Source organism: Drosophila guanche, unplaced genomic scaffold, assembly GCF_900245975.1.
Source record: "Drosophila guanche unplaced genomic scaffold, DGUA_6, whole genome shotgun sequence".
NCBI lineage: Eukaryota > Metazoa > Arthropoda > Insecta > Diptera > Drosophilidae > Drosophila > Drosophila guanche.
The window spans coordinates 8,683,068-8,700,797 of record NW_022995744.1 but is presented as its reverse complement, the minus strand read 5'-3'; the positions used below and the strand labels follow the sequence as shown (position 1 = coordinate 8,700,797).

General features: G+C 45.7%; 7 protein-coding genes and 1 non-coding gene across 8 annotated transcripts; 5 read left to right on the top strand and 3 right to left on the bottom strand.

The window, feature by feature from the left end:
- Window positions 1-69: 69 nt before the first annotated feature.
- On the bottom strand, window positions 70-1,898 carry LOC117580245 (prolyl 4-hydroxylase subunit alpha-1-like). Its single transcript, XM_034266668.1, has 6 exons — window positions 1,670-1,898; window positions 1,327-1,617; window positions 1,068-1,267; window positions 418-1,010; window positions 221-362; window positions 70-167 (listed from the first exon to the last, which is right to left on the bottom strand). Exons 1-6 carry the CDS (start codon window positions 1,876-1,878, stop codon window positions 145-147), a joined length of 1,458 nt encoding a protein of 485 aa, XP_034122559.1. The 5' UTR covers window positions 1,879-1,898; the 3' UTR covers window positions 70-144.
- A 112-nt stretch (window positions 1,899-2,010) lies between these two features.
- On the top strand, window positions 2,011-4,001 carry LOC117580244 (prolyl 4-hydroxylase subunit alpha-2). Its single transcript, XM_034266667.1, has 8 exons — window positions 2,011-2,209; window positions 2,261-2,566; window positions 2,617-2,816; window positions 2,877-2,992; window positions 3,055-3,483; window positions 3,544-3,582; window positions 3,639-3,804; window positions 3,857-4,001. Exons 1-8 carry the CDS (start codon window positions 2,031-2,033, stop codon window positions 3,919-3,921), a joined length of 1,500 nt encoding a protein of 499 aa, XP_034122558.1. The 5' UTR covers window positions 2,011-2,030; the 3' UTR covers window positions 3,922-4,001.
- A 9-nt stretch (window positions 4,002-4,010) lies between these two features.
- On the top strand, window positions 4,011-5,922 carry LOC117580242 (prolyl 4-hydroxylase subunit alpha-1-like). Its single transcript, XM_034266665.1, has 6 exons — window positions 4,011-4,225; window positions 4,286-4,588; window positions 4,645-4,841; window positions 4,899-5,545; window positions 5,602-5,767; window positions 5,827-5,922. The coding sequence occupies exons 1-6, from the start codon at window positions 4,026-4,028 to the stop codon at window positions 5,910-5,912; spliced, it is 1,599 nt and encodes a 532-aa protein (XP_034122556.1). The 5' UTR covers window positions 4,011-4,025; the 3' UTR covers window positions 5,913-5,922.
- A 103-nt stretch (window positions 5,923-6,025) lies between these two features.
- On the top strand, window positions 6,026-7,992 carry LOC117580539 (prolyl 4-hydroxylase subunit alpha-2). Its single transcript, XM_034267132.1, has 7 exons — window positions 6,026-6,225; window positions 6,283-6,434; window positions 6,488-6,638; window positions 6,695-6,891; window positions 6,944-7,590; window positions 7,651-7,816; window positions 7,874-7,992. The coding sequence occupies exons 1-7, from the start codon at window positions 6,026-6,028 to the stop codon at window positions 7,963-7,965; spliced, it is 1,605 nt and encodes a 534-aa protein (XP_034123023.1). The 3' UTR covers window positions 7,966-7,992.
- A 183-nt stretch (window positions 7,993-8,175) lies between these two features.
- LOC117580243 (prolyl 4-hydroxylase subunit alpha-1) lies at window positions 8,176-10,094 on the top strand. Its single transcript, XM_034266666.1, has 6 exons — window positions 8,176-8,368; window positions 8,420-8,722; window positions 8,783-8,979; window positions 9,030-9,667; window positions 9,717-9,882; window positions 9,955-10,094. The coding sequence occupies exons 1-6, from the start codon at window positions 8,229-8,231 to the stop codon at window positions 10,011-10,013; spliced, it is 1,503 nt and encodes a 500-aa protein (XP_034122557.1). The 5' UTR covers window positions 8,176-8,228; the 3' UTR covers window positions 10,014-10,094.
- Window positions 10,095-12,615: 2,521 nt separating this feature from the next.
- On the bottom strand, window positions 12,616-13,341 carry LOC117580246. The gene is made up of 3 exons (XM_034266669.1): window positions 13,293-13,341; window positions 12,902-13,227; window positions 12,616-12,837 (listed from the first exon to the last, which is right to left on the bottom strand). Exons 1-3 carry the CDS (start codon window positions 13,294-13,296, stop codon window positions 12,706-12,708), a joined length of 462 nt encoding a protein of 153 aa, XP_034122560.1. The 5' UTR covers window positions 13,297-13,341; the 3' UTR covers window positions 12,616-12,705.
- Window positions 13,342-14,505: 1,164 nt separating this feature from the next.
- On the top strand, window positions 14,506-14,577 carry Trnap-cgg. The gene has a single exon. It is a non-coding gene; the product is annotated as a tRNA-Pro (tRNA).
- A 223-nt stretch (window positions 14,578-14,800) lies between these two features.
- Window positions 14,801-17,709, bottom strand: LOC117580538 (ubiquitin carboxyl-terminal hydrolase nonstop; the record flags this gene model as incomplete). Its single annotated transcript, XM_034267131.1, has 5 exons — window positions 14,801-15,159; window positions 15,218-16,032; window positions 16,102-16,209; window positions 16,272-16,673; window positions 16,972-17,709. Coding segments are annotated over 5 exons (2,106 nt in total), but the record flags the coding sequence as incomplete, so codon positions are not given.
- Window positions 17,710-17,730: the final 21 nt, after the last annotated feature.

The window sequence follows — 17,730 nt, the reverse complement described above, 5'->3', positions numbered from 1 at the left end:
TTTCAAAATTTGTTTTCCAACAAAAATTGAGAGCCATACGAACCTTGCCCAGAAAAAAGGGTATGTGCATTTGTGACTTATGAAATGAAAATGAAGAATAGTTAGTTTTATATATTTGACCGATTTTACCGATCTTCAAATAAGTTATTGGATCCGTTTCGTGGCAACTACAACAAGAAATTCAGTTTTCCATATCAAGAGAAAATGTTTCCCAACTTACCCCACTTATTTCCCACAATGACGGGACACTCAATTTGGGAATCGCCTGTCCTTTGCCACACCAGAAGTGAGCCCTTTTGTGGAGGCACCCGTAGGTTTAGAGAGGCAAAATACGTTTCACCTCCTTGCTCGACATTACTCAGCTGTAATTATACATTATAAATGGTTCCATATATAATTTAAGTGTATAGCACCCACATAAAGCAAGGCAGTGATGACATCTTTATCCGCTGTGGCATGCTCTAAGAAGTGTCCGCCGATGCCAAAGTTTCTGACTTGCAGATTTTCAGACTCAATGGAACTTACACCCGGTATGGAATGGCGTATCCTTCTATTCAATGTGTCAATTTTCGTATGCATTGAGCTACTTAGTTCTGCTGATTGCCATGGCCGGGTGGCCATGTAGTCCGTATAGCTGTCAATTTCCCTGTAGGTTATTTTGTTCCGTTTCAAAAGCGGACTTGCCAAACGCTTAACAATAGAAAGCTCTCCATCGCTGAGCATATCATGATATAAACTGATGGCTGGATTAAGGGAAAGTTCTTCCATTTTAAGTGGGAGCAGTGCCTCACCCCTGACATAACGACAGCGGAGCCTGCCAGCAGGCAATGACTGATTCTGACGGCACAGCTTCTTGATTAGCTCCGCATTCACATCTATGGGCATCGATGGTTCTGGTTTTTGCTCATCTGATTTCGTGGAAAGTTCTTGTGCTTTAGCTTGTATATATTCATCCTGGGGCTGTAGTACCAAAAGTTCTTTCGCATGCCCCAAAGCAGTCTTAAATTTACCTGGAAACATATCATTTTGAAGTGGTAAACCTCTTTATCAATGGGCATGTGCCATACCTAAGCCCATGTTGGCAAGCATCAAGTACTCCAAGACATGCTCATACGTCCAGTGATGGAATGCCAGCTGTATAGGATTATCTTGCCGCTTGTAGCTGTCCTGAGTCAGCTTGAGCCACGCATCTGCGTCCTTGTAGTACCCCTGAAGTTGGCATAGAACTCCAAAGACGAATGTATCAAAGGCTCCCCAACGCTTGAAACTGCAAAAGAATAAATTAAGGTAAATGGACTCTCTAATAACACTGATCCAACAACTCACTTGTATTGTCTGCCGCGTAGCTTTCCCATTGCTATGTCGGCGGGTTCCATATCATAAGTGTACTGTATGCGCTGTATGCCTTTCATTGCCTCCACAATGTCCATATTTGTGGGCATTTGTGGTTGCAGCTCCTGAAGTATTTGTATCTGTAGTCTTTCCGCATCGGGCCGCATTATTGTTAGCCACTTGACCCAATCCAGATGCATGTGACGCAACACTGCGAATTGTTGAATGAAGTTCATGGCATTCAAGCTCGCTCTCCTTTGCAGCTCCTCATACATTCGAATGGCTCTAAAAATAGTTGGTTTATTTCCGATTTCATATTAAATATAAATCTACTCACAGTTGAACATCTGCCAGTTGCTTCTCCAAGGTTTCCGCATAGCTGCGTAGGTTTGCCACCACCTTTTCCTTTAATTTCAAAAGCGGCAGCATGGCCTCTATTGATACCGAAAATGCAAAGGTGGAAGGTTCCAAATAACGCCTGGCTTCCTCAGCATGGGTGCGGCTAGCCAGCGCTGAAAAAAGCAACAAGAAACCAAACCTGATCATGGCAGTGACTGTACGGAAGTAAACCTACTAATTAGACTCAAAAACGATCGAAAAACCATAGCAAAAGCATTTTTCATGCCAAAAACTTCGACTTTGAAGTGGAAAGAATTCTACAAACAGTTGACAGGCGGATGCTTCCCAAAACTAGCAACATGTGGCACTGGTTGTGGTTCTTCGTGGGCTCTCTGCCCCACTGCCAAATGCAATACTTGACAGATCATGCTCTGTCCATAGCTGCCATGAAGAGTCTCGTGGATATGGAAAGTTTCTTTATCGCAGAGTTAGACAAATACTCGAATGACTTGGAGTGGAAAATCAACACCATAGAGAGGTTTTTTTAAGGTATTTCCTCATAATTTATAAACTGATTTCTTCCACTCAGCTTTCTGGAGGAAGTGCAACTGAAAAGGGAGCCTTGGAGGCATATTCCGGATGAATTAGTTGCTCATCCGTTGGCTAGTTTCTCTCTTATACGTCGCCTACATGAAGATTGGAGCCATATGGAGCTATTTATGTCACATCAAGTGGCTTTGGATCAGCTCAATGCTATTCAGAGCGTACTGGATGTGGCCAAGCCAACGGCACAGGATCTGGAAGATGCTCTCAGCGGAATAGAAGCCATTCAGAGTCACTATGATCTAGAGCCAACGGATATGGCCAATGGAGTGTTGAATGGACGGCAATATGAGTAGGTTTAATGCTTATTTATATACCATCTCATTTTGAGTTCCCTTTCAGCGCTAACCTGACAACGCTAGATTGTCTGGCTATGGTTAGATTCCATGAAAATAACCAACACTTGCATGCGTCCTTCGATTGGTATGCGGCAGCGCTACAGCGCTACGATGAGGCCAGAGATGGTCATCTCTACAGAGATATTTTCAACTTTAAATTATCCGATTTTTATGGCGACTATGCGCGTTCTTTGGCAGGAAGAGGTAGGCCTGGTTTTGACCAAACTTCACTGCCTTTCTAAGGATTTTTCTAACCACAAACAGGTTTGGGCCCAGCCGCATTGACGCTACTAAAGAATGTATCCGATTTGCATGCTGATCTCTGGCAACTTCAGCGTGAAATCACGCATCAAATGGAACTGCAGAAATACGATAATAAAGTAAGTTTTTGCATTGAAAGTTACACTATTGCTTCCTACTTTCTTTGGTTTTTTCCCTACAGCATGTCAAAAGTGAGCAAAACAATCAAAGGATCGGATGTCTGGGTTTATTTCCACCCATCCCAAATGGCAGTTGTCATTACGAGACTAAAAGAACAGCCTTCCTGCGGCTTGCACCGCTCAAAGTGGAGATGCTTAGCCTCGAACCCTATATAGCCATCTACCACGATGCCATTTACGATAAGGAGATTTCGCGTGTCATGACGCTGCCACTCTCTGCGCTGAAGGGTACCTCACGCTATAGAGAGCGACGGGAATATAATCTGAAGTTCACTACGGTGCATGAGGAGCCCAACAGCCAACTAAATCAACGCGTTAGGGATATGACGGGTGGGAAAGTAAAAGAAGACAAGGATTTTCGCATCTACAATTATGGAATAGGTGGCTATATACGCTACCATATGGATAACTTGGCCAAAGAGGAGCAAAAGGTATTGTTATGCTTTCCACAAAGTAGAATTTAAAGTTATCATAATAATTTTCTACTTCAGACTGGCTTTGGGGATTATCAGACAACAATCACGTACTTCGTGGGTATTTATAAACTTTCTATTGCTGTCTTTAATCTTCTAGCTCCCAAATTTAGTTGAATGATGTGGAGCTTGGTGGCGCCGTTTCATTTCCACAACTTGAAATCACAGTATGGCCGCGTAAAGGCAGTGCTCTGGTCTGGCATAATCTGTACAATAATTCGGAACTCGATTTACGTGTGGCACACATCTCATGCCCTGTCATTGTGGGCTCCAAGTGGAGTACGTTTTCGTAGCTTTTACTTGAATTAATTTAATTTAACTTCATTCTTAGCGCTCGTCAAGTGGCTGCATCAGCACACCCAAAGGTTTGCACAGACCCAGGAAAAAACCGCGTGACTAAATCAGCAAATGATGACCGTGAAATGCTGAATTTTCCAAAGCTTTTTGCAACTTAATGTTTACTTTTCTTTAACCAGTTTAAGTTTGTTTACTAGAGTAAAATGTTCCGAATTGTTGGCTTCATTTGTCTTATAGTTTTAGTCCCGAGCTGTGACTCTGTGGATCCAGAAAATTATGGTAAAGATTACTACAGTTCTTCGGTTTCGGGTTTAGTACATCTTTTGGAGCTTGAGCGTCAGTTCATGGAGGAGTTTACAGTCCATGCAGATGTGCTGCAGGAGAAGGTGGACAACCTGCAAATGTGAGTAAAAGAAAGACCCTCGGGAAATTGGAAAACTGATGGATTTGTATCTACTTTCAGGTACATCAACTACTTGGATCGTGGCCAGCATGAAAGCCACAGGGAAAGAGAAAAGTTTGTCTCCAATCCACTCAACGCTTACGGACTGATCCGTCGCCTGCAACAGGATTGGCCCAAATGGAAGAACTACACCCAGAAGCCACTGGGCACGGCACAGCTGAATGCAATAGAAGAGCTTCTCTCTTATGCTCCAGATTCCTACGACATGACAGAGTCGCTCAAGTCAATGGATCGCATTGAGAGAACTTATGATCTGCCAGCCAGTCACATAGCCAGCGGTCTGCTGCAGCAAAAACAATACGAGTGAGTGCGATCGATCGAAAGGATATTCCCAAGTAAATATACAACCCTCTAAACAGCACTCATCTGTCCGTGAGAGACTGCTTGGCCTTGGCACAGCACAAATATGAAACTGGGGATTACATACGCGCCTCCATGTGGTATCGCGAGGCACTGCGCTACGAACCAGAGCCCAATGCGGAGCTCATCAACGCAGTTTTGGGAGATCCACGCGAAGGTTTGGATCTACAGTTTGCACGAACCATGGTCATACGCGGTAAGCAATCAGAGGGAGCATGCTAAGTGCTATAATTTATAGGCTTTCTATTGACAGGCCTTGGTTTATCGGATCAAGCGATGAGCAGGGAAACAATTGACGCATCAGCCAGCGACTTTCTAAACAAGTCCAGTCCACGAGATGTGGAGGAGTTCATTGGCTATTATCTCGCACAAAGCGATGAGGAAATAGCCAAAGATATGGGCACCCCACAGACTCCGCCTACAGCTCACGAGTTTGGGTGTCGCGGACTCTTCCCAAAGCGCACAAATCTCGTCTGTCGATACAACTCAACTACGACACCTTTCCTGAGACTGGCACCGCTGAAAATGGAGGAGATAAACCACGATCCTTATATAGTCATGTACCACAACGTCCTATCGGATCGGGAAATTGAGGAAATGAATAATCTGGCGGAGCCCATGTTCAATGGCCTGTCGGGCTCGGACATGGCGAACAATTCGGAGCCCCTCGAAATTGTGGCACGCGTTGCATGGCTGGTCGATCCATCGCCCTTCAGGGAGCGACTGAATCTCCGCATCAGCGACATGACCGGCTTCGATGTGAGTGACTTTGAAGCCCTGCAGTTGGCCAACTTTGGTGTGGGCTCGTACTTCAAGGCTCACTTCGACTACCTCACCGATCGCATCACAGAAGCGGACTCCTCCCCGTTGGGCGATCGCACCGGCAGCCTCATCATCTATGTACGTCATTAAGCATTATTTTTCGCACATAAATTAAGACTTGAATTCCCTTGCAGGCCAGCGAAGTGCCACAAGGTGGTGCCACGATATTCCCCGATATTCAGGTGACGGTCCAACCGCAGAAGGGCAACAGTTTGTTCTGGTACAACACATTCGATGACTCGACACCAGATCCGCGCTCACTGCATGGTGTGTGCCCTGTCATAGCTGGTTCTAGATGGAGTAAGTGTACGCTAAACCCTTCTTCTCAGTATTCAGCTCATTGCATTGCTTGCTTACAGCGGTTACAAAATGGCTACACCAATGGCCACAAATGTTTCTGAAACCCTGCTGTCTGCGTCGACAGCTAGTGGAACGAAAGTCTTAAATTGTAATTTTTCCTGTCTCAATGGCATGCAAATAAAGTTTAAACTATTTCCAATCTGCGTAGCTAATTTGTTGGCTTAAAATTATATTTTTTAGAGCCTTTAATCAGTAATAATGCAACGTTGCCTGAACTTGATCACAGCTCTGCTGATTTTCGGTCAAACTGTGGCAAATCCACGCTACGATGAGAAGAAAGAACGTTATAGCTCCTCCACAGTGGGATTGTTGAAGCTGCTGGAGTTAGAGATGCAGTTTATAGAGAACCTAAAGACCTACACAGAACTGCTATCCGCGAAAGCAAATACTTTACAAGAGTGAGTGAAAGTGATGGAAACCGATGTAACCATTAATTAATTCCATCATTTCCAAAGTTTTATAGACTCTGTGGATCATGGCAAGGAAAAAAGCGTAGCTGAACGCGAGAAATACGTATCAAATCCGCTGAATGCCTTTGGACTGATGAGACGCACACATCAGGATTGGCCCAAATGGCACCACTACATAAATACGACTGTAGGGAAGGGTAAGAATTTCTTTCATGACTTCTAATAAGTCTAAAAAATACCTTTCCTACAGACCAACTACAATATCTGGATAATCTACTGGCCAAAGCTCCGGATAGTCAGGATATGAAAGAGGCTCTGGCGGGCATGAAACGAATAGAAACAATCTACGGGCTGCAGGCCTATGACCTAGCAAATGGACGACTGCAGGACAAGCAATACGAGTTAATATCGCATAACAAAGATCACGAAACAAAGGTTAAACCACAACTCTTTGCAGCATTCAACTATCCATTCGGGACTGCTTGGCCCTGGGGCAGCACAAGCACCGGGAAGGCGACTTTTTACGTGCCTCTATGTGGTATCGAATGGCCATCAAGCACGAACCCGAACCGTATGCTGAGACATTCAATGAGATTCTGGGCTATCCGCTGAAGAACTTGAAGCGGAACTATGCCAGAGCCACAATTATCTATGGTATATGCTAGACAGTGCTTACTTTTATCCACTAACCCCCTTGAAATTCCAGGACTAAGCGCAGGAAATCAATCTCAGAACATCCAGCAGGTTCTGGACATAACAGAGGAAGCGATACACAAGTCTAGTCCGGAAGAACTGGAGGCACTTGTGGCAGAGTTGCTGAATCAAACAGATGAGGATATTGCCAGGGAAATGTCTGCCTCTGAGCCTTGGCCTACCCCCTACGAAATCGGTTGTCGCGGAGGTTTCCCGAAGCGTACGAATCTCGTCTGTCGCTACAACTCGACCACGACACCATTCCTGAGACTGGCACCACTGAAAATGGAGGAGGTAAACCACGATCCATATATCGTTATGTACCACGAAGTTCTTTCGGATCGAGAAATTGAGGAAATTAAGCGGCGTTCCAGCCAAATGAGCAATGGCTGGGCAGACGCGAAGGAGCCAAACAGTAAAACGATCAGGGACATAGTATGCCGACATTCCTGGTGGTCGGAACGGTCAACCATTAGGGAGCGCATAAATAGACGCATAACCGATATGACTGGCTTCGATTTCGCACCGACAGAGGATCTACAGGTGGCCAATTACGGCCTGGGCACCCACTTCAAGCCACATTACGACTACACTTCCGATGGCTACGAGACGCCCGATGTCCTAACCTTGGGCGATCGTTTGGGCAGCATTATCTTCTATGTAAGTACGTACATTGCTCCGGGAGGGAAGCTTCTACAGTTCCACTTTCATGCTCCACAGGCTAGCGATGTGCCGCAAGGCGGGGCCACGGTGTTTCCTCGCAATCGTGTCTCAATTCTTCCACGCAAAGGTAGCAGCGTGTTCTGGTTTAATTTATACGACGATGGCAGGCCAGATATTCGCAGTCAGCATTCGGTGTGCCCTGTTATCGTAGGGGATAGATGGAGTAGGTTATTAACACTATTTTTTATGTTTTTATGGTATGAATTATATGTGTTTTCAGCTCTTACCAAATGGCTGCATATTGTGCCTCAAATGTTTGTCATGCCTTGCAAGCCCAGGAAGAAGTCTCCAGGTTATAAGGAGGACATCTAAAAATGATAAAACAAAAGATAACATCAAGCTGAATAAATATATACAGAAGTTTCAGAATTTAAATTAGAGAAATTAAAATGCCCTTTCTAGGAACAAGGAAATGCCACAGAATCTATAACTAACTCACCATGGAAATTGCAATTTTCAGCTGTGGATAAATTACAACACAAAAACTGTGCAAGTTGCAAATCAAAGTACAGCTAAAGATGAAGTTCCTCTGGCAACTCAAACTTTTAATTTTACTCCTGCATCTATGTGTTGCCATGGAAGGGCCAGAGAAGACGATGATCTACAGCAACTCTTTGCTGGGCATGGTCAAGCTTTTGGCTATGGAAGATGCCTTAAGGCACAACCTGGCGACCTATATCCAAGCCATGCAAACGAAATTGGATGCCTTAAAGCTGTAAGACATGCCAGAACTTGCTCAAATTTCAATCTGTCAATCCTTTTGCAGTTTCCAACAGATGCTGCACAGGGAGCCAATGAAAACTCTCGAAGAAAAGGAGGAATTTATTGGAAATCCGCTAAATGCATTGCCCCTGCTGCGACGCCTCAATCAGGATTGGCCCAAGTGGTTGAATTATCTACGAACGGATATTGCCAGCAAAACAACAAAAGCAATGGAAACAAAATTGAAATTAGCACCAAGCAATGATGATCTGCAAGTGGTACTCAAAGGTTTCGCGCGCATCGAAAGTTTCTACGATCAAGAGGCAGCGGACATGGCCAAGGGTTACCTATTGGAACAACACTTCGAGTGGGTTAACCTCTACTTACTTTAGCTTGAAATTAATGCGGAAATTATGTGTACTCTTAGCTCTCAGTTGACGGCACCCGACTGCTTTGCGCTGGCCGAATTTCACTACAATCAAACGCAATTTTCAAGAGGCACGCCCTGGTATCGCATGGCCCTTCGACTGCACCAGAGATCCGAGGGTAAACTCTATAAGAAGGTTTTGGGACTGAAGCGAAAGAGAATCTACCAAAAGTTTGCCAACTCGTTGGTCATGGAGGGTGAGCAAATCTTATAAAACACTTAAAACTCTTCCAAACTCTCTTCTTAGCCTTCTCTTTGTCTATTCCAACGGAGATAAACCCCGAATGGGAGACACTGGCCAATGAAATGGTCGCCGAGGACAAATTTCCCAGCATCAAAAGCGCCCTAGACGAATACCTTAAGGGAGATGAGGAGATCTTGAGGCAGGAGGCAGCTCAACACAAGCCCAAACCCACCAGGCTAGAGCGCGGATGTCGTGGATGGTGGCCCCGGCAGTCCTCCGCTCAACTAACCTGCAGCTACAACCGAAAGAACTCTGCCTTTCTGCGACTGGCACCACTCAAAATGGAAGTTCTTAACGAGCAACCGCTGATAGTGCTCTACCACGAGGTGCTCTACGAAAAGGAATTGAAGTCAGTGCGGGAAATGGCCAACATAAATGACAGCATGTATAAACAGTCCAGCAAGCCACAGCGCGAAGATCGATTGGCAAAGCTGAAAATCGCTGAGCCTGTCGCCTTGAGGATCAATCAACGCATAGCAGACATGACGGGGCTAGAGCTGCAGGGTAACACAGCCTTGCACATGTCCAACTACGATCTGGGTGGAGACATCAAGCGTCCGGTTAGTGGGAGATTCCGTCTTGGCAGTGCAATTTCATCCAGTGAATGGGGAGGCGATGTGCTGGCCACAGTTGTGCTCTTTGTAAGTGATCTGCATCCGCATGAGCTGTTAATTTAGAAACATTTTTTAGGCAAGCGACGTGCAGCTGGGTGGAGCGAATGTTTTTCCCAAATTAAAAATATCTGTGGCGCCCAAGAAGGGAAAAGCTTTGATCTGGCACAACCTAAACAATGCTGGCGAACCCGAGAAGCTCTCAAGTCATGCGGGCTGCCCCGTTGTCATGGGTTCACGTTGGAGTAAGTTTGAGGTTCCCAAAACTGCAAAGAATATTCAATGTTAATTTCTTTTTGTATCTGTTATTTTCAAAGCAATTTACAAATGGATTAACGCAGAGCAGCAAATGCTGAAGAGGCCTTGTCTGGCCTAGTTTCGAAATGTATATCTTTATTAGCGCCTCCCATTAGGATGAATGGCATGCAAATAAATTTAAATCTTTCCACAAGTGGAACAATGTCAATGTATATGGGTTGGGTGGTGGTGCAGCTGGCACACATTTTGTGCCCTCAGTGTCTGGCCTGGTGTCTCCCTTTCATTGTGTGCCATAAAAATTGCAAGTGCCACTAAATTCAGCGCCAGTATTGGCCGAGAGCGGGGGCACACAAGAGTGTGCTGGGCAGAGGGTAAGCTTATGTGCTTGCCCCAAATACCATTTAGCGGAAGTGCACACTTCAATAATGGAAAGAGGGCAAGCTGCAGTCAAGCAAGCAGCAAGCAGCACCAGCCCTGGACACGCAACACAATGGCGCAGGCGGCTCAGGGGTACTCAAGTCCCATCTTTGTCTATTCTTCAGTGAGGAGGAGTAGCATAAAGGGTGCAGCCAGCCGATTTAAAGGAGGAAGCAGCAGTGCTGTGAACTAAAGAACAAGCAGGAACAAGATAGAGAGTAAAAGTGTGGTAGAAAAACAATCACTTGGTGTACAATATTGCTCATGAAATTGCCTCATAAAGTGACAATGGGTTTAATATCTATCATAAGGTACACAAAACATAAACTTTCATCCCAGCTACCATCTATACTAAAAACAAGGCAAAGCACAGTCAGACTTCCATGAATATTTAAAACAATTGCATTATTCACAGACACTACAACTAAGGAAACGAAATCTCTTGGACAGCAACACTAATTGGAATATTTAGCCCTGCACGCAACCCTAACAAATGTCGTTGGTTGGCAGCCTCTAAAATAGTGCTAATACATGGTTAAGCTGCCGCCATCAAGAGGAACTTTAAATGAGTTTAAAAGCAACTTGTTTGGCCCGAGACACTGACTGAGAGAGAGGGCCGCAGCGAAACTAAACGAAATCAGCATGAAAGCAATTGTCCAAGTTATTCCAAAGTGCCCAGAGGCCAAAGACACTCGGGCGGAGGGACACAGGGGACTGTCAGTGAGACCAAGTCTGAACTGGTGTCCAGTTGGTTAGCTGCTGTCGCTCTCAATGCCGCCAGCTTTGGGGATAGGGCGGGCAGGCCACTGTTTTTGAAACGAGTTACAAAAGGAAGGAATTGCAGGGTGTTGACGTGCACTGGCGGAGGAAGTGCTTTAGATGTTGTTTTCTTAGATCTATAGTTAAGCATTAACAACTAAAAGCTGCTGGAAACTTGTGGATTAGCTGACAGTAATAAGGGGACATTAGCAGCCAGATGGAGCTCAAATTAAACACTATTAACATTAGCTCTAATATCTGTTCAGAAATACTATCAGAAAGACCCACTTAAAAGTCTCTTAACTCACTCTACAAATCCATGCATAAATCCTTCACTTCTTGGTCTTACTTTATGACTTCCACTTGTGGCAGCTGCAAAAGCATTTGTCAAGACTTTCCACCTGTAAAGTACATATGTTGAGCCACAAAATGCCAGTACAAGAGCCAGGGGCTTACCTCACATATGTAGATCATTATAAAGTTATATACAGTATGCGCAGCTCAAGTGCTAGCCAAATAAAGTCCTGAACGGACTTGATAGCAGCCATTGCGACCCCATTCAAGTCGAAGGCAAAACGAAGTCGAGAGCTGCAGCAACCCGACTCGAGCAGGTCAGAGGCTGCAGCATCATAGATTTATCAGCAGGCAGGCGCCTGTTGAAGCACCAGAATGCGGATCTCCAAGAAGTGGTACAAGTTCAAGCAGAAGTGAATCCATTGAATGGCTTTGCAAGTTGTTGAGAATACTGCTGCAGCAAAAGGGAAAAGGGAGAAAATAAGCAGAAGCAAATGCAATCTAAAGCGTCCGCACTTACCAGCAGGAGTTGGGACCAAGCACCAACACCACCACAATGTGTCCGTCCGGCGGGTGCAACTTGCCAGTTCGACCCATGGAGTGGGTCGCTCTAGGGGCGATTGTAAAGCGATTCCAAAATGTGTTGAACTCTTAAGTGATTGAATTGTTATCGGTGACATGAATTTGTTCGCTGATTTGAATGGAGCCCTGCCGCTGGGAGTTGCGCATAGAATCCGCCACTGCAATTGAGATGACAGATAGGTTAATGCCAGCGCACAAACTAGATGCACGACGCAGCTATGACTCAGCTGGAAGACACAAGCTTCTGCTGATCTCATCCTGCAGCAGTCGTTCTGTTCAAAAGGTGCTGCAGGCTTTTAGAATTCCTCACTGGAAACCCAAACAAAAAAAGTAGAAGCATAAAAACGTTAGCAGCACTTCAATTCAATGCACTTACTTAGTGTTAAGTCACTCCTCCACTGGGGTGTGCTGATGCTTCCGGTGACGGTGGTGCTGCTGGTGTCAAGCTGGTGTGACTAGGCCATTTGGTTTTATGGCGGTCATGCCCATGTGCTGCACTTCCTTTTTTACCACAGCTTATGTGAGCTTCCTTCAACGATGACATTGAGCACTTCATAAATGTCGCCCTGAAAAGTAGATGCCCTGGCATGTGTGCTGGTGTGTGTCTTATGTTTGGTTTTATAGGGAAATATTAGGCAAAAGAGGCAACAGAAAAAGACCGTCAAATGTTTGAAGAAAGATAATTGTAATTTCATGCACAATCGATACATTATGGTTATGTAAATTAATTATGCTGTTGGCGAGTATCAAACTCGCGTTTATAAATCATCATTGGGCAGTACGGCGTCCTCGATCTTGCGGATCTCAGCCCATGTCAATTTAGATTCCTTGATTTGGTCATGGTTAGCCGTGCAGTAGGGGCACTCGCGAAAGTCCATCAAGAAAGCCTCCTGTGGACACATCTTATACCGTAACCGTAACCACAACCATAACAGTAAAAAATGTCGAACTCACCGCTGGATGCTTCTCGCATTTTGCGGCAATGCGGCCATGGAAGTATTGGTGGCAGCGGCCACACTCGAGCGCCTTTCCTGGACGATCGCAAATGCATGTCTTAATAATGACCTTCTTCGATGGCACATTGGACTCGATATTGTGCTCGACGTACTCCAAATTATTATTAGCGTCCACGTACTCGTGTGTGTTCCACTGCGTTTCGGTTTTCTTCTGAGCAGAGGGCTTTATTGCCCGCTGGTGTGTGACGCCGTGCGACGACGATCCGTGCAGATTCGCGTAAATCGACTTCAGGCGTGCGTGAATTGCGTTCTCATCAGTTCCTTCTGGTACCGGAATGTAAATAATCTTTAGCCGCACTTATCCCACTTGTTGTAATTGCTAATCATACCCATTTTTTCTTTATATACGATAATGACGCTTTACTTTTTTTCAATTTCAAGTAACGGTGCTTACCAACAGTGTGACCGCGGATTTATCGATTAAATATACTACTAGACTCTCGATCAAATACCGAAATATATCTTGTCATTTAAAAAATATTCCGAAAATATACCGTAAATGTTATACCCTTTCCTTAATTTTGCTATTCTAAACAATATTACCAACTAGTTAGGAATCCTAGCGGTAATACTATAACTTTATCAAATTATTAATGGGCGCACCAGGACATCCTTGATACCCTATCCAATGCAAGCAGGTAAAAAAGGACGAACTTTTCGAAGCTCCCACCTTTTTCGCACCTGTTGAAGGATTCATGTAACATGACTTGATGGTATTTATTTTATATATTTATTTATTTCTTTATTTTCGATGTAGAATTTCAAAGTACATGGCGGGAATGGAATGTAATAGAATGTAAATAGCAAAGTCCGAAAAAGAATATAATTTTATTTTCGATAATGGCGGCAATCGAATGTAAATAGGAAATAGAGTGAAGATATGTTGGAAAGTTTTCTTGCTCCCTGTGTGTCCGTGATGCCCGCCCTCGAGCCTGATGTTTGGCGGGGCTTCGTGTATGCATGGACCGCGCCTTTGCAAATGAATTATTTCAATTTAATGTGAACAAACATTCTCTTTATTTATTTTTCTTACTAACTAAAATCGATTCACATGTTAGAATAACTTAATCAACTAAACCAAGTTAAAGGTCGTAGATTAATAGACTTATAATCAAAAATCCCAAACGAAAGATATTCCTAAAGATGTGCAAATAAATGTATTCCTAGCATAACCCAAAAGAGCACATTGTCAACACAGCGTTTACAAGTTACTACTTTCTTTATATTTAAAATTTATTTCATTTAACGGAAAGCACAACTCTAGCACGGACAACAACCAAAATTACATTTCCACGCTTTCCAGCACTTTTGATTTTTTAAAACATGTTGATTGGTTGAAAGTTGAAAGCGCGTTAAAAGTATTTATTTTTGAGTATTTATTTCAAAGTACAGTGCTGTGCAGCGTCACGTTTTGAAATAGCACCCAGTTTCGCACTATAGTCATCCCTTTCGCACTCGCATTGCAGACGCATGAACAAAACATGCACCAACAGAGAGCGAGCCCGCGCATTAAATCCACAATAGGGCGCTCCACCTTCAACCGGCTCGTTGGTCTAGAGGTATGATTCTCGCTTCGGGTGCGAGAGGTCCCGGGTTCAATTCCCGGACGAGCCCAAGTTGGACATAAATTAAATTTTTTTTCCGCTCTAACCTTCAAATTTCTTAACATTTTGCAAATAAATTGCTAGACCCAAAACCACCTGTGCCTAGATCGTTGGTTTTCGCCTATCAGTGTTTGCATTGTGTGTGTGGCTGTTTTCTTGATCGCGATGTAAGATCTATTTCCCAAATCGGAATCGAAATCTCTGCGTCTCGATGTCTGTTAATCAAAATGTTGTTTAGCATTTGTTTAGTTTTTATGATTATGGATTTTCGAAATACTTAGAACAATAAGGGCATTGCCAGGATTGATTCAGATTACACATTAAAGAGAGTTGGTTGGGCGCACAAGTTTTTGTTTTTTTTGAATTTTTTTCCCCCCTTCTATTTGTTCAATCCGCGGGCTTACTTTTATAAGTGGATTTTCCTTATTTTTTTTCGTTAAATTATAATCTTAAATTGTAAACGCTGCCGCGGCCTTGTCTGTGTTTCTGTGTGTGTATTTGTTATGCTAATTGTGTGTGCCTATGGGTCTGTGCGTTTGTGCTCCCTCTTTACTCGTACTCCAGCACATTTTTATGGTAGAACAATAAATAGCTAAAAGAGAGAGAGCGAAAATTAAAGTTTGCATAACTCGGTGGACTCCCGCACTCACCCCTCGCTGTCCAGCACCTGCTTGAGCGATGCCATAGTTATCACATGATCATCGCACTTTACCCACGTGTCCTTCTGATGCCGCACATATGCCGTGTAGTGGCCCGTGTCAATGGTGCCCACGTGATTGACCACCGCGTACAGAGAGAAGCGAAAATCGCCGTAGGCATTCTTCTTCTCGGACATAAAGGGCGTCATATCGAACTCGACGGGGAATTGGATGAACGATGAGATCTTGCGATCGATCAGCGCCGAGTGTTCGAAGCGCTTCAGGTGAAAGGAGACCACGCTGGGAAGAGTGCGCAGGCTGAACTGCTTGGTGGACTCCTGGTAGGACTTGCAGGTTGAGCATTTTATCTTGGCCGCGGAGCCCAGGTGCTCGGCCCGTGTGTACCGCTCCAGGCAGTCGATCAGCGTCTTGGGCGTTACCCCGCCGTGCGTTGTGGTCTCGCCCAGGTCCAGCGAAATGTCCCAGAACGGATCGAATGTGGTGGAGACGCCCTTGCAGGCCTGGCACACCACATCGCTTTGCAGCATGCCCGTGAAGATCTGATCGATGATGCAGTTGCACTGCCCAAAGCTGGACGTTGTCGAGCTGCTGGTGGAATTGGTGCCGCTGCTCGAACCCGAGCTGTTGCTCTTGCTCTCGTGCTCCGCCTTGGCCTTGACGCAATGCCGATGCAGCACATCCAGCGTGGCAATGAAGAACTCGTGCGCATCCTGCTGCTCGTACCCGGCCAGATGCTTGGCATGGTTCCAAATTAAATGCAAAAGGCGATGCAGCGACAGCGGCGAACGGGAGCCCGAATAGAACTCCTGGCAAGGGAAAAAGAGTTGCAACATTAGTGGCAAGTGGCAAGTGGCAAGCGGCAGGTTGTGCATCACCTGGAAGAGACGCGACACTTCGCAGACCAGACACTTGTGCGAGGACTTGCCGCAGTCATGCCGGTCCGACATAAAGTAGTCGCTCAGCAGTGGAGTGTGTACCAGGGCCTGGGGGGATGACAATTTGGTGATGCGGGGGGGGAATTTCTTTCCTGGAAGTCACCACTCACCTGGACAATGCAGTTCATGAAGCAGGTGGCACCCAGATTGAGCAGACCCCTCAGTCCGATTGTCTGATTGGGCCGCACCAGTCGGCGCCGGGAATTAGCCAGCAGCAGATTCGACTCCTTGGCCGTGGGTATCCAGGGCTGCCAGCCGAGGCTCTTTTGCAGATCCTTAGCCTCCAGCTTCCGGTTGATCAGCGCATACTCCCGACTGCGCGAGTCGTAGATAAAGTCTCGACACGCATGGCAGTAGAGCGTGCCGTGGGACAGCTCCAGCGCCACATGATGCTTCTTGGCCCGCAAATGGCTGTGGATGTGTGCGCCCCGACAGCCAAAGTAGATGCAGTGCAGGCAGGCGTACAGCTGGATGTTGGCACTGCCGCACTCGAAGCAGTAGCAGTGTGTGGCCTAGGGGTGGGGGTTACAAAAAGGGTTACACAAATGTCACTGCACATGTGCGCTCAGGGGATGGCCAGGCCAAGATTTGAGTTGTAACGGTTGGCAGTGTTTAAAACACACACCAAAAGAGTTGGCCGCCAATCAAATTTTGGTTCGGTAATCACTTTATTGACAGCACACACACACACGCCGATCTTCTTCTTCCCCCGTCTCTATGGATTGTGTGTCAGTGAACCCCACCGCACACATAACCGTAACTCTCTCACTCGCGCTCTCTCTCTCTTTCGCTCTCTTCCCCCTCCCTCACCTTCTTCAGACGCGCATCTTGGTTCACGCAGGCAGAAAAGTACGCATCGATGACCCGATATGTATCATATCCGTGCTCCTTCAAGTAGCTCTGATAATGCCGGCAGCCCGTCTCCGACATGACACCGCTCGCCTCCCTGCTGGCGATGCTCTTGGCGTCAGTGCTGACGTCAAGTTCAATGGCAAGTTTTTCCACTGTGCGCAAACAGGCCGACAAATGCGCCCGATTCAGTGGGCCCTTTCTTAGCTTTGCACCGCTCTCGCTGTCGCTGTCGCCGTCACTGTCCTCCTCTTTTCCACCCTCAGCACCTCCGCCACGCCCACTTCTAGCAACAGTTTCGTTTTCCTCAGTCGCCACACACCGGCCGGCAGCTGACTCTGCAGTTGCCTTTGTTGTTGTTGTTGTTGTTGTTGTTGTTGTTGTTGTTGTTGCTGCTGCTGCTGCCGCTGTTTCGTTTTCGGCCGTTCCCCGGCCCTCCCCTGGCCCTGTGTAGAATCGTTTGTTGTTGCTGCCGCTGCTGTTTAGGCCGCCGACAACGACGACGCTACCGCCGCTGTGGGTGCTGCTGCTGCTGCTACTTATTACGCTTGTAGTACTATCAACACTATTCTCTTTTGTTTTCGTTCGTTTGGAACACGGCTGCGGCACGAATGCTTTGTCACACTTGCGCTGTTTTCGCCGAATTTTGGCCACTTTTGCTATGAACACACACAAGTGCTGTAAAATAGGAACTCCGTTTCACTAAATTTGGCGTTTGTT